This window comes from Octopus bimaculoides, chromosome 20, assembly GCF_001194135.2.
Source record: "Octopus bimaculoides isolate UCB-OBI-ISO-001 chromosome 20, ASM119413v2, whole genome shotgun sequence".
NCBI classification, from domain to species: domain Eukaryota; kingdom Metazoa; phylum Mollusca; class Cephalopoda; order Octopoda; family Octopodidae; genus Octopus; species Octopus bimaculoides.
The window spans coordinates 28231441-28245898 of NC_069000.1; the positions used below are offsets into that span (position 1 = coordinate 28231441).

A 14458-nucleotide genomic window follows, 5' to 3' on the forward strand; every position below is an offset into this window, starting at 1 on the left:
GGGGGGGGGGGGGTGACACGCCATAGAAACCAGGAAACCGGGCCCATGAGCCTGGCTAGGCTTTAAAAGGGCACATAATAAAATAAAATAAAATAATAAAAACAAGATCCTGTGTAAGACAGTTTGGTATTCTCTGTAAATGCACAAAAACCGTTTTAACGGCTACATACTTTGCATTGTTGTTACTTGATTAGTGAAACAATTGTGAGAATGAACAAAGGGATAAGCCCACTTTTCCGGGAACTGACTGGGAGAACAATGCCTGTCATCGCCACAGATGGAGGAAGCAGGTTAAGGAGGTGGGGTCGACACTTTTGAGAGAGCACGTATCCAGCACGGCTGGTGTAGTGAATGGGGAAAGCTTGATCTGCAATGTTTGTAGTCATGTATGCTTGTCAAGAGCAGGGCTCATTAGCCACCAACGGAGCCACAAATGCAAAATATTAGTCCTAGAGTGCACAATGTTCTTGAAGGTCAGCAATATTTGTGTAGAAAGAAGACTGTCATACATATGTGTATATTTTTGTGTGTGTCTGTGTTTGTACCCCCACCATTGCTTGACAATTGATGTTACTGTGCTTACGTTCCCATAAATTAGCAGTTTGGCAATAGACACTGATAGAATAAGTACTAGGCTTACAAAGAATAAATCACATGGTCAATCTGTTTGGCTAAAGGCAGTGCTCCAGCATGGCCGCAGTCACATGACTGAAACAAGTAAAACAAAAAAACAAAAAAACTATGCTATTTTAATCCTGAGCAAGACCAGGTATATCTGCTAGTTTATATTTAATGGGAAAGAGGCTTTGTAAAAGAGAAATTGGCACATAAGCTAATCAGATAAGTTACCAAAACCAGATACACACCTACAAAGGAAGACAGTCTTCAGTGAAACAGCAGCAACCCCAAAATAATAGGTTATAGTGCTTACCACTGATCTGTCTAAAAAAAAGTGCAAAATAGAGCTTTCCAGTAATATTAATTGGATACCTTTTTTATTAGTTCATCAGCAGAGAAGGGACAATACCCATGACATTTTACAGTCTCTTCTGCCCAGCTTTCCATTGGTTAGAGTACTCCACAGACATGTATATCCTCAAAGTAGTTCTCTGAGCGATTCAGCATGACACAGAATGCTCAGTAGACTGGAGCAACAAAAAAAGTATCTAACTCAAGGACACAACATGCTACCAGGAATCGAACTCATGATCTTACAATAATGAGCCAATTACCTTGGCCATTAAGCCAGATGCCTTCTCACAGTCTCTGCACAACCGGTAAGATAGATGCAGTGGATATTTAACCTAAACATTAGCAGATAAATGTATCTAGAAAAAAATGTGCCCAAAGAGTATTTCCAATAGTGACCTCCATTAAATACATCTTAGGTCATTGTGGTAGGGCAAGGTTAAATCTGTCAGGTTTACCACTCAATTAGTGAAAAGCACAGACAAGAATTGACATGGGTTCTTACCAGTGGTACAATTTTCTGAGAAAAATGGATTGGCATTAATCATTAGGAAATCAGAAAAAATAGCTTGAGTAATTGCTCAGACTCTTTGTAATCAAAGTTCAAATCATTGATTAAAAAGGATCTTTTCTCTCATCTTTCTGGCAGCAATAACATACAGTACAAGTCAAGTACAGGAGTCAATGTCATTTGTTAATTCCACCTTCCAAATTTTTGGCCTATAATAATATTGAATTCTTTCTTTTTTTTTCCTTTTTTAATGAAATAAGGAGGAACCAAGGTGTTATAACATGAGATTTTACAGCTTGTATCCCCATACAAAAGGATACTAACAGTAAAAGACACAAAAAAAAAAGTGTAGCCATTATAGAACATTAAAAGTCAATGGTTTAGAAAAAAAAACTGATTTTAATAGAATGACTGCCAGGCTTTCATTTAAATACAGCTAAAAAATTTAAAAAACTTACAAGATTTTGTAGATACAAGTATATAAATTATAGGAAATGAGAAAACTTTACAGATATGCATATTTAATATATTTGCAAGATGAAAGGATAAATATAAAAAATGTGAGTTTGAATAATTTGTTATATGTTATACAATACAGAGTAGAAATTGTCAGTTGTAACTCTTTGAAAGAGACTAGAAATTGAAACTTACTTGTTTTGCTGGAAAACACCTGTATTAGTGGTGGAGTGTTGCCTCATTTCACGAGTATTTTCAGCTGATATTACAGCAGCATCTACACCCCGATTATAATACTGAGGCAACATTTTCCTAACAGGATTACAATTTTTGTCTAATGAAGAAACAGTTTGATACGGCAAGTTGGTGTGCATGGGTTTGTCAAGTGATTTCCATGCAATCCGAGGTACTGCAAAACTATACCTGCCAGAAACATTTTCTGGTATTGGTGATATACCATAAACGAAATCACTGCCTTTTACAGTTGTTACTGGTTGCTGCAAGGCAGAATAGTCGAAATGTTTTTGGCTCGAAATGTTTTCTTCAGTGATATAGTCTTTATTTAAATTCTTCAAATTATTTTTAACATCTGAATTTGATTTAACATTCCAGCTCAATTTTTCATACTGACATTTGGTTTTAGGTTTGTCTGCCTGCAAAACCTTTTCAGAACACTTTTTGTCAGGCCTTTTAAAAGTTAACCTTAAGATATTCCCAAAATCTATATTTTTATTTTCCATGTTAGAAATCCACTCTTTTTGTGAAGTGGTATCATTAGCAGTAAATTGCCTATCTTTGGACACAGAACTTTCTTCAGTGGATTGGCTGTCTTCAGATACAGGATTCACATCAGTGGAACAGTCATTCATATGGGCATCGCATGGAACTTCTAATTGGCTATATTGACAATTTGAGTAGCCTAACAAATTATTTGCCTTGCTGATAGTAGAAGACATTTTTCTATGCAAAACTCTGGGACGCTTTCTTTCAGAATGTTTATTTACATGAGCATATCCTTTCATATTCTTCATTGTAGATGTACTAAATGCTGATGATTGACACCTGTGAAGTCATTACAAAACCAAAATGCAACAATGAAAATATTTTCAGTGAAATGCTTAAATCATATACAGGGAAATTATAGTCTTATTCCAGTGAATAAAAACTAATTTTGAAATACAAAATGAATAGAAAATTTAAATAACTACAAGAAAAAAAAAAATCTGTTTCCTATTCCATTTTGTTAAGAGAAAGCATTTTTTTTTTAATTAGTTAATCTGAGCTAGTATGCCTCCTCAGAATTCTGATGTCAATGTGATTAATGCTCAGTTTGAATTAACTTAAAAGAAAAGAACCCTAGAGGTATACAGTTCTGGATAGAAATAAACAAGCAAAAGTGTTTAGTAAGGGGTATAGGGGATGAAAAATATTTGGAAGAAAGACAGGTAAATTCAGTGAACATGGGTAGTAGACAACATACTCGTTTAGAAAAGCAGAAACTATTAAAGTAACATTCAAAGAGACATAAAGAGAATATAATACATCAATGCTTGTGCAGTGTGTTAGTGAATGAAAAGTTGCCTATCAATCAAGTGGCTTTTTTCTGGTTCTGAGGAGGAAGTCCAGCTTCTGAGATGCAATCATCATAGATGACCAAACCTAGTAGCTGTTGAGTTTGGAAGATGAGTTTAGTTGTGTTGTTCATGAACATATGAGTATAACATGAATATGTTTCCATGACACGTTTACTATAGTCTTAATCTATAGTATCAAGACAAAGTTCCCATGGCAGAATGTTTCAAGGTTCCTGTTCATAGATGTAAATTCATGCTTACCAAAATTTGTCTAGGCTACATGTGAAGAATGTGATTGTGTGCAAACAGTGAAAAGTGAATGGTAGTGGAACATGTTTTTAGTATATAGAATGGTTTAAAATATTGCATTCTTCCCTTTATTACATAAAAAATCCAGAATCAAAAAAAGCTTGGTGTGGATTATATCAACGAAAATCTACTATAATAATACTTGTGTTTTTCTGTCACAACATATGAATGAGAGAGAAAGGGGTGATAGATGAATAAGGACAGAAGAGGGGATGGCAGACTGGTAGTGGGATAATGTAAATTCTACAGTGGAAAAAAAGTCAGTGTTTCAACTCTGTGTGAGTATATGTAAGTAAAAGGGAGGTATGTGAATGTTTGTGTGTGTGTGTGTGTGTGTGTAATGGAAGTAGGATGGTGAACATTCAACACTGAAAAGAAAAATCAAACAGCGTTTCAACTCCATGTAAGTATATGCTTGTGTGTACAAAAGAAGTATGTGAATGTTTGTATGTGTGATCATTATGTCCCTTATTTTGTACCTTATGTATACATAAAATACTACAATTAGCCATCATTTTTGATGGCACGAGGCCAGCTAGTCATGTAATAAAGTTCATAAGTCTAGATAAGTTTGTATGCTGTAGAGATGAAAGTAGTCATATTATGAGCAAAATCCTTCATTGGAGAGATTCACTTTTTAATACAGCATCAAGATAAAAAAACATCTCTCTCCCTGCAAGGGATAGACTTATCCCAATTTACCTTCTTATATTATCTGTCTTTTTTGATACTATCAAATGATATCAACTACTTAATCAAAACTAGATAGCTTTGAAGTAATTTCAACTGATGTAAATATCATCGAAGAGATATCATTTTAAATCAGTAACATGAATGAGCCTGTGGACAATAATTTGTGAGTGAAAACATACGTTAAATAAATAGTTTAAGCCTCAATACCAAAACTGTAATTGAATAGAAGTTGCCTATTTATAAATTTGTTAAATGCAAGGATGTTTTTATTGATAAGAGACTATTATTATTAACTGTCAGACCTGGGCCTTTATGTCTAACTTTACACTCTAACTTGGCTCTTGAGGGGGGTAAAAAAAGTTGCATACACAGCTTAAGTGTAATGATTGCAAGCAACCTAATGGATAGAATCACAAAAAAAAAAAATCAGGAGAATAACAGACCTATCTCTCAACTATCATATTTTTTCATCCAAATCACTATTTTCTTCATTAATTTGACCAGTTTCATTATCTGGGTCACTTTCATTGTCTGCATATGGGTAAACTTTGTATCTGAAGAACAAAATATCACCAATAATTTTCTCAATTGAAAAGAACCTAGGCCTTTCTTGTTTACTAGACAAAGTGTTGGGATCATCACATGCTCATTTCATTGCAAAAATCTATTTCTTTATTTTTTTCCTGATTAACAGCAAAATTAAACTATAGCAATGGGGGACATCATTAACAAGGAGTCATAAACATACTTGACTACAATGCTGCCATGTGATTAGTTGTCTATTTTTAGTATTTTATCTTCCTTTTTCTATGTGTGTTGTTCATTACTGCTTTAACAGGAATCCTGTAGAGATAATATTTTGGCTATTCCCACTATACTGGAAACACAGTGCAATAGGGTTAATGTAGTGAGTGGGCAGAATTATTAGTGCAGACAAAACACTAAACAGCATTTCTTCTGGCTCTTCATGTTCTGAGTTCAAATCCTACTGCGGTTAACTTTGCCTTTCACCCTTTTGGTGGAGTGAATAAAATGGGTATCTATCAAGTATTGGGGTCAATGTAATCAACTTGCCATCTTCCTCAAAATTGCTAGCCTTGTGCCAAAATTAGAAAGAATTATTATTTTAGAACATTCTACTTGAGAATAACCTTACACTTATTGTATTTCTCTTGATGTATAAATCCCATCTTAAGACACTGCATAGAATATATGGGTATTTTAATTGCTTCATTTTGCTTAACTCATAAGTATCACTCCAGCCATGGCTAAATCATTAATAATAGGAAGGATGTTCAGCTTGTTAAAAACTGTGTGGTCTCAGGTTATATAACATTCAAATTTGCTTTTTGAAATGAAGAATTAAAGAAGAAATTATTAATTGGATCAGCAGCAACAGCAGCTTTATCTGTACCTTATTAGATGTAAGTGGAGACTGGGAAGGAAAAGAGCAACAGAACAATAAAGGAAAGACAGAGAAACAGATGCCAATGCTTGAAATATTTGTAGTTAATAAAATAAATACTAGCAACACATTTCCTGTTTCAGAAGTACAAATCAAAGTATCAAATGCTATATGTTCTAGAGATTTGATTTTGTATTCTTGCCATGATGCTTGCAACTTTTCAGGAAAAAAAATATTAGATAAAGTACTGGAGCCATCTAATTTGATTCTGCTGAGATTAAATTAAGAAAGAAGCAAGAAAGAGCAGGTATTCCTGAGCAGTTTGCTATTGCAAACATCTTCATGGGTTAGAACTTGAACGTCTATCAGTAATAAGTGACAACTAATCCACAGTAAGTTATTAGTATTAGTGTCGTGATGATGATGATCTCGCTGTTGGAAGTTAACACAAGCACCAAACAATAAGCCAGCAATAATGTGGTAGTATGTCCTGTTACCATTAAATTTTGCTCTATTACAGGTTAAAGATTGCAGAACAGTAGCAATGATCATCTCAAGAACATTCAAATCCAATATTTGGGCCAAAATATACAAAGAAAAATCAATACTCATGTAGTTACTACTCTATAAAAAAAAAATATTCAGCAGAGAGAGAAAGAGAAAGTGCATGTGCATTTCATATTAAGTGAGCTAAATGGGGCTGGACTTGTAGCATGAACTCGCTGTTGATTCAAATAAGAATTAGATACCTAGGTTTGTTTTGAAGTTGCAATTTCTCCAAGGAATAGCTTCTTAGTGGGCACAGGATGGTTGTTTAGTTAACAAATTTGCTTCACAACTACATGGTTTTGGGTTCAGTACTACTACATGACACTTGAACAAATGTCTTCCATTACAACATTGAACCAACTAAAGCTTTGTGGGTTGATCTGGCAGAAGAAAACTAAAAGAAGACTGTGTGTGTGAATTTGCACTTCTCTGAAAACCACTGAGCCACAAGCATTTCTGTCAACAAATCATCCAAAATGTGTGGAATAAAAGATCCCTTAATTGAAAAACAAGTAAGTATTAGCCAAAGGAATGGTATCTAGCTGTAAAACATTGCCTAAATAATATATTCATCTAACTCATGTAAGTATAGAAAAATGTATGTAAAAACAAACAAAAATATTTTTATTTTCAACCAGTACCCCTACCTGATTGTAGTAGACAGTTATACTAAGTGGCCAGAAATATGTGGATGTAGGAAATCAACCTCTATGGGTAATATGGCAGGATGTTTCAAGAATTTCTTCAAGAACTCCTTGGTATCCCGGACACCATAGTATCTGATAACAGTACGCAGTTGATGACATATGAGTTTTAAAATTTTTGCAGAATGTATGCAATTGAACACATCTCTACTCCGCCATATCACCCAAGATCAAACGGGCAAGCAGAACTGTTCATGCATACATTTAAAAGAGCATTAAAGAAATCAAGAAACAAACTAGTTGATGATGCAGCATTGACACAATTCTGGAGGGTTTATAGGATAACACCAAACCTAAACACTTGTTCAGGCAAGTCGCCTGTGGAACTAATGTTTGCTTGAAATTTTTCACAAGCTGTTACCAGTAAGAAAAACAAATAGGAAAACACTAAAAATATGACAAAATATTTTATAATAGGTGACAAGGTGTTTTTTCAAAATATATAAAAAAAGAAGAGAAGGTCAGGAAGACAGAGTAGTAATAAAACAAATAGGCAAAATGACGTATATGATAAGAGGCAAAAATTGGAAACACAAAAGATATTGAAACCAGCAAAAAAATAAATATATGGAAAAAAGAAAAGAGATACACATGGAAGTACTCTATGACACCTTTGATGTTCCAATGCCACAAGAAGTTTAACTTAGGCATAGCAGCACAAAAAAGAGGAAACAAGCAGAACAGTTGGAAGCGCTGCCTAAGCGGAAGAAATATCAAATTTCCCCAGGAAGTAAATCTCAAAGGAGAAGATGTGGTAAGAGTCATTGACACCCCTGTGGGATTAGACAAATGGACTAGCTGAACTCTTATAAAGTGTTGTGTATTGGTTGAGACAAGAAGTGGTAGGAGTGGAGAGTTTATGGAAGTTATAGGAAGTCCTTGAGATCATTGAAAGTTTGTATTTATTGAAGTAGCGTGTTTAGTGGAGTAAGTTGAAGTACATTGTGAGAAGACAGCTGTGTCTATCCCAGCTTTATGGAATCTGTATATCCAACATATAGAAAGATATAAAAAACACCCAACTGTAAAATCACTTGCTTCAAAAAGTTATGCAGATATGGCTGCATGGTTAAGGAAGTTTAATTTGCAACTATATAGCTTGAATTCAATCTCATTGTGCAGCATATTGGGCAAGTTGTCTTTTACAATGGCCTTCAGCTGACCAATGCTTTTGAATGGAATTTGGTAAAAGCCTTTCATGTGCATAATCTTTCAGTGAAAGAATTAAGCATCAGCAAGAAAATTAATAAATAAGAGCTATCAAACAAATATCTCTTATGGTATTTGTTTCACTTGAGTTGCACTAACAACTCATTGTTACTCTTACCATCATAAATGCATTGAACTAGTGATTTGTTGGAAACTGCCAAGCAACAATGCTATTGTTCATTATAGTTTAGCTTCCACTTTTCCATGCTTGAATAGGCTGGACAGAATTTGTTGAGAGATTTCCTACAGCTAGATGCCCCTCCTGTTATAAACCCCCATTTGTTTTTAAGCAAGGCAATATTCCCCATGATCAAACATTTTCACAGAAGATTGTAAATTATTATCAGTCATGCAAGTGGTGTCCTTCATTTTCAATTATAACATGAAGTCAAGTTAAGGAGGTAATAACACACACACAGAGTTTCTTTCAGGTTCCACCTACAAAACCTACTCTTTGGTTGGCCCAGGGTGCCATGAAGAATCAAATAATCATATTGCACTCAAACAATAATAATGGAGTAATCAATAAAAGCAAATAAAACAAGTTATTTTCTGCCAAGTATTTTTCTTTCTTTCCTACATTAACTGAAATATCATCATCACTTCTCTCCTTGACCTAAATTTGTTAAGTCCAATATAGTTAGCTATAGGAAAACTGAAATACAAAGTAGTGAAATTATTTGCCGAAGACTTTATCATAAAGCTAACCCTTTTGTTACCACATTTTTGTAGAAAGTTTTTTGTTTCAATTAATTTTGAAAATAAAGAATTAATGAAAATTAAGTAGCTATTTTGAATATGAATTAGCATGAAATGTTGATGCAAGATTGTAATTAAGATCACCTTAATACAGTGTTTGTATCACAGAACTGAGTGTGGTTCCAGGCTGGTTGGTATCAAAAGGGTTAAATCACATTAGTTTGTAATGTTTTCCTTGGTCTGTAAAAAACCTTCAACAACAACTTCTATATACACTTATTTCTACCTATATTTCTTTCTTTTCATTCAATGAAAGCCTTCACTAATATATAAGATGATATTCAAAAGCTACAATTCTACCATATGCAATAAACTCACACACAAAGCTTTTTAAGGGCTTGGTCAGGTGAGGTAGATCATTGTTCATGACATTTTTTAAAAACTTTCAAGACTGGCAGAAGGATGTTAGTTTTAGATGAAAGACCTAGCCTAAAAATTTATAACAGAGTGGACTCTGCTAAAAGGGCACACACAGGTCAGGTAGTGATTCGAACCGGGTGGTGGACTCAGTCTACCATCCAAGTGGGTGACAGCATTAAACCAAGAAATTGATTAAGTCTACCACTTAAAAACAAAGACCCTATGGCACAGTTTGTCATTCTATTCAGAAACGGATTTATAGGGGTGCAGAGGGGTCAATTACCCTGGGCCTCTACTATGAAGGTATGTAGCATTCAATACAGCCCCCACCCACCTCCTAGCAATCAGGCAGGAAGGGGCTCTCTTTCAATATATATAAAGGTATCTTGACTTCTTAAAAAAATGCAATGGATTCTCTTTTGCCACTTTAGAGACACCAAATAATTCAATTAAAAAGCAGTTTATACCCAGTACCAAAGCACTTACAATCTCAAGGGAATTAATTGTAGCTGCTTTTAGAAAAAAAAAAACAAAGAAAAGGAAAACAGCAGAACACTCCTGACAATGTGTGTGTGTGTGTGTGTGAATGTATATATAGAGACTGATAGAAGAATGTTATTGCCTCTAGGCCAAATTCCTTCATTAAACACATTACTGAGTTTGACCTTAAAGGCACACACATTTCTACTTCTAAACTGATCTTATTTTATGAAGCAAGCAAGTAAAGAAAACTTTTGAATTTAGTTTTAATTATAAAATTACATCTCAACAGCTACAAGCATTATTTTCCAGCTTTAGAACTATTGCATATATATTCAAAAGTTTCATTAAATTGAACCTTTTTACTTTCTTATTTTTTCATATATTGGGTTGGTGCATAATTATTGCAGTTTTTTTTTCAACAAAAATAATAACATGTAACACAAACATCTTTAAATGATTATTCTGGAGCAAATTCACCATCTGCTTCAATTACTGCTTCCCATTTGCTTGGCAGATGATCAGACCATCATTTAAAGACATTTTTGTTAAATATTGTTATTGTTTTTGTTCAATAAAATTTGTTGAAAAAAAGCCAAAATAATTATGCACCAACCCAATATTTTTCATCGTTCTGTCAAACACTTGGAAGTACTATATGGAGAGAGGCAAAATTGGTAACTGAGTCAAAATGAATAATTTCTGATTTTTTGTTATTTTCTCTCATTGCATCATCTTTTGGAGTAAAATTTGGTCAGTATAGGTTACGTAGTTGGAAATAAAAATTGGCCAGTATACTTTACATCAGAGGTTCCCAACTGGGATCCATACAAAATTTCTGGAGATCCACAGATGAAATGCAGTAAATTGGGGGTCCACAATAATTTTTCAGGGGCCATGAAAAATTGTGCTTTTCAATGTGGACCCTGTACAATTGTGCATTGAGACTAAGAAACTTGTTTAAAAAACACCCTGAAATATGTTACTAGAAATCCTGTCTTTACTAATTTATTTACTACTTTTCAAAACAAAAATAAAGAAAAAGAAAATATCTAGAAAGATGAAAGAAATAATACTGAGAAAAAGCAACATCAACAACAACAGCAGCAACAAAATCATAAGAATACATACACATACATTCCTGGCTTTGGTATTAAAGAACAGGATAGGCATAGCAGGTCAGTGGTATATGTATGTATATATATTTGATTAATAAATTCAAAAAGGGATAAAAATCTTTTACAAGAATGTTATCAAGAAGCCAGTGTGTAAAAAAATTCATAAGGGAAATTTCTATTCCCAAGAATATAATTATTTGTTTACATTTATATAAGGGGCATTACTACATAATAATGCCACACACTGGACTTCCCAAAATAAACACATTTAGTACCGAATGCGAGGAAAAACAACCAACAGAAGAAGACCAACTTTCTTTTAAATAACTCAACTATGTATCGACCGACTTTGCAATTACTAGAATGAATCTAGACTCTGCTCATCAGCATAGTACTAAATGTGTTTATTTTGGGAAGTCCAATGTGTGGCATTATTCTGTAGTAATACCCCTTATATAAATATAAATGTATATAGGCAAATCAAAATACACACACACATGGTTCTTTCAAGTGCTCTAGACGCATTGACTGGTGACAGCAGTTGGCTAAGAGATTAATTACACATACATATACATGCATGTGCACACACACACACACACACTTGGCATCGAGAATATTTATTGAAGACAATAATATTACAAACATATTTATATATACATGAATGTGTTTGTGTGTGTGTATATATATATTAGTCTTGTTGGCTAACACTTCACCTCTTCAAACCTGAAGATAATGGTCGTATTTAAGAACATGTCTTATCTATCGTTTAATTTCTAAAATCAAACCTGAATCCAAAAGAGTTATACGATAGATCCAGCAAAATTTTGACCATTCAATTTGGACCATAAACGATTGCAAATGTTTGTCAAAGGCTTTAAAAAGCCTTTCTGTTGATGAAATCAAAGAGAATGCTAAACATATCGTTGAAAATAAATCCCCTCTTGAGATTGATTGTTTTATCAAAAGGTTGCACCACTGAGAATCATATACAAAAATAAGAATTGCAATCCTGAGTTCAAGAATATTGACTGTATTAATCTTTGGTCAGTTGATGTATAACATAATTGGTGATAAAGCGCATGATTAGAAAGTAAATGTCACTGATTGGTAACAATGATGTTCCAACAAATCCAGAGAAGACAAACAGTGTTAATTACAAAGACATTTATGGTTATTTGGCTTGTGTATTAATGGGATTACCAGCACCACCACTGAAACTTTTAGAATCTGCTATCATCCTACAATTTCTTGAAACAATGTTGTGTAAGCTGCCTGTTTCCAATCTTGAAGCACACAAAGAAATGTTACTATGGAAATACAATACTTTGACTAGAAAGTATGGAAGCCCAAGCAAGCAAGCAACAGATACAGAGGGCTTAAGAAAATAATTTTCAATACCTTGATACACCAGATCTATCTGAGTCAGCTAGAAAAAAGTTACTAGATCCTGAGCAATAACAAGGAAAACAACAAGAACTTCTTCATCAATTGTTGACAAAACGCAACCGAGTTGTCAAAAAGTCTAAACCGAAACATGTAGTAAAGGAGGAAACTGATAAGAACAGTACTGTGATTTATGAAATTCAACATAATGATGAACTATCACCTGATGGTACCAAAGCTACTGTGGTGAAATTAAATCCGATTGTAGTTAGTCTAGCTGACCCCACAATGAAACCTTAGTGGAAAAATAATGAAGAACCAACATTAGCAACTGAAAAATCCTAAGAAAACCACTCCTGTTGAAGATAATGAAAAGGCTTCTCAGTCAAAAGAGATGGCACAGCATCTAAGTACCCACTTCAGATAGATAAAGCAAGTTCAGCTGACCTATTTGGAGTTGTAGCAGGTTTTAGTAAGTAACAAGAAACAAACGTCTAGGAGAAGAAGATGATGGTATCTCTAGAAAATTTTTTTAAATAGAAGATTATAGCCAAGGTTTCTCTAAACCTTTGAATAGTCATATGTTTATGCCAGATGCTCTTTGGATAAATCCTTTTTGCATTCCTTCTCATCTAATTGGTATTGAGGTATCTGAAATCAATCAATAAAAAACATTTCCATCCCACCTACCAAAAAAAAGTGCAGGGGTGGCTGTGTGGTAAGTAGCTTGCTTACCAACCACAAGGTTCCAGGTTCAGTCCCATTGTGTGGCACCTTGGGTAAGTGCCTTCTACTATAGCCTCAGGCCAACTAAAGCCTTGTGAGTGAATTTGGTAAACGGAAACTGAAAGAAGCTTGTTATATAACTCTTTCTATCTTTGTATCTATCTCCCCCTCTCATTCTTCCTTCTGCTGTTCTTCACCTCTCCCCTTCTACTCTATCTCTCTCTGTCCCTCGTTGCTCACTTATATTCTACTTCCTCCCCTTCTTCTCCCTACCCCTCGCTGGTCACATATGTCCAGCTACTAATTCTTTTCAATATCTTGGCCCCGCCAAGCACACACGTACATTCCTCGTCCCGTTTCATTCCAGTTCGTGCTTCACAGTGTTCAATATACACATACTTTTTCATGTCTGGCCGTATAGCCTTCTTTGTTTGTTTATTTATTTCACTGTTTCGTTTTCCTGTCTTGTTTTCTGTCCGCCACTACATTCCTCCATGGAACAAATTTAATTTGTGTCCATGGGAAGAACCATTGTAACGATGCCTCCTGCCCTAACTCTTCGAAATGCCAGTGTTATAATGGTGGCAGCTGATGAAGGAAATGTTCTCTATGTGGCCTGTGTGTTTTCTGTACCTTGTTTATCATTTTGTCCATGTTTTTTTGGCAACATTATGTACCCAGATATGCATCTATATATACATGTAGATGAAGGTATGTATATACATGTACATATATATGCATATACTCATATAGTATATATAATTTTATAATAAGGGTAGAAATTGATATTAATCAATTAAAACCAGTGGTCTAGCATATTAAAAAAATCCGAAGATCAAAATTATATTACATACAAAAATAAGAGGAATGACCAGCAAAAGTGAACTCCTAGTGGACGCCAGATTGAAGACATTTGAAAGGATACATTGAATGTAATTTGTAGAACTCTACACGTGCTCCCTTTTGGGTGGACGTCCTGTGTCTAGTTCTGGAAATTATATTTTATAAATCAACAGACTACGCTGATGATCCTGCAGATATTTACTTATGTGAATATTAACAGGTGAAACCATGGTACGTAGGTTAATCGTTTTTTTATTTAGTATTTTTTCATTTATCTTGCCCTTTGACGGTCTGTTGTGTCGCTGAAATTTTTACTGAAAACATATTCTTCGTGGTTAGATGATTCGGCATCTATTTCTAGCATATAGGAGTCCACTGTCGCTGGTCATTCCTCTTATTTTTGTATGTAA

The 14458-nt window shown here is 34.3% G+C and overlaps 1 protein-coding gene across 1 annotated transcript in view; it reads right to left on the minus strand.

Moving 5' to 3' along the window:
- LOC106882375 (huntingtin-associated protein 1) overlaps positions 1 to 14458 on the minus strand; it is a 52635-nt gene that overhangs the window by 10424 nt on the left and 27753 nt on the right. Inside the window, exon 5 of the mRNA XM_014933034.2 lies at positions 2132 to 2998. Within this exon, the coding sequence (XP_014788520.2) occupies positions 2132 to 2998 (867 nt within the window). The remainder of the gene's footprint in view (positions 1 to 2131; positions 2999 to 14458) is intronic.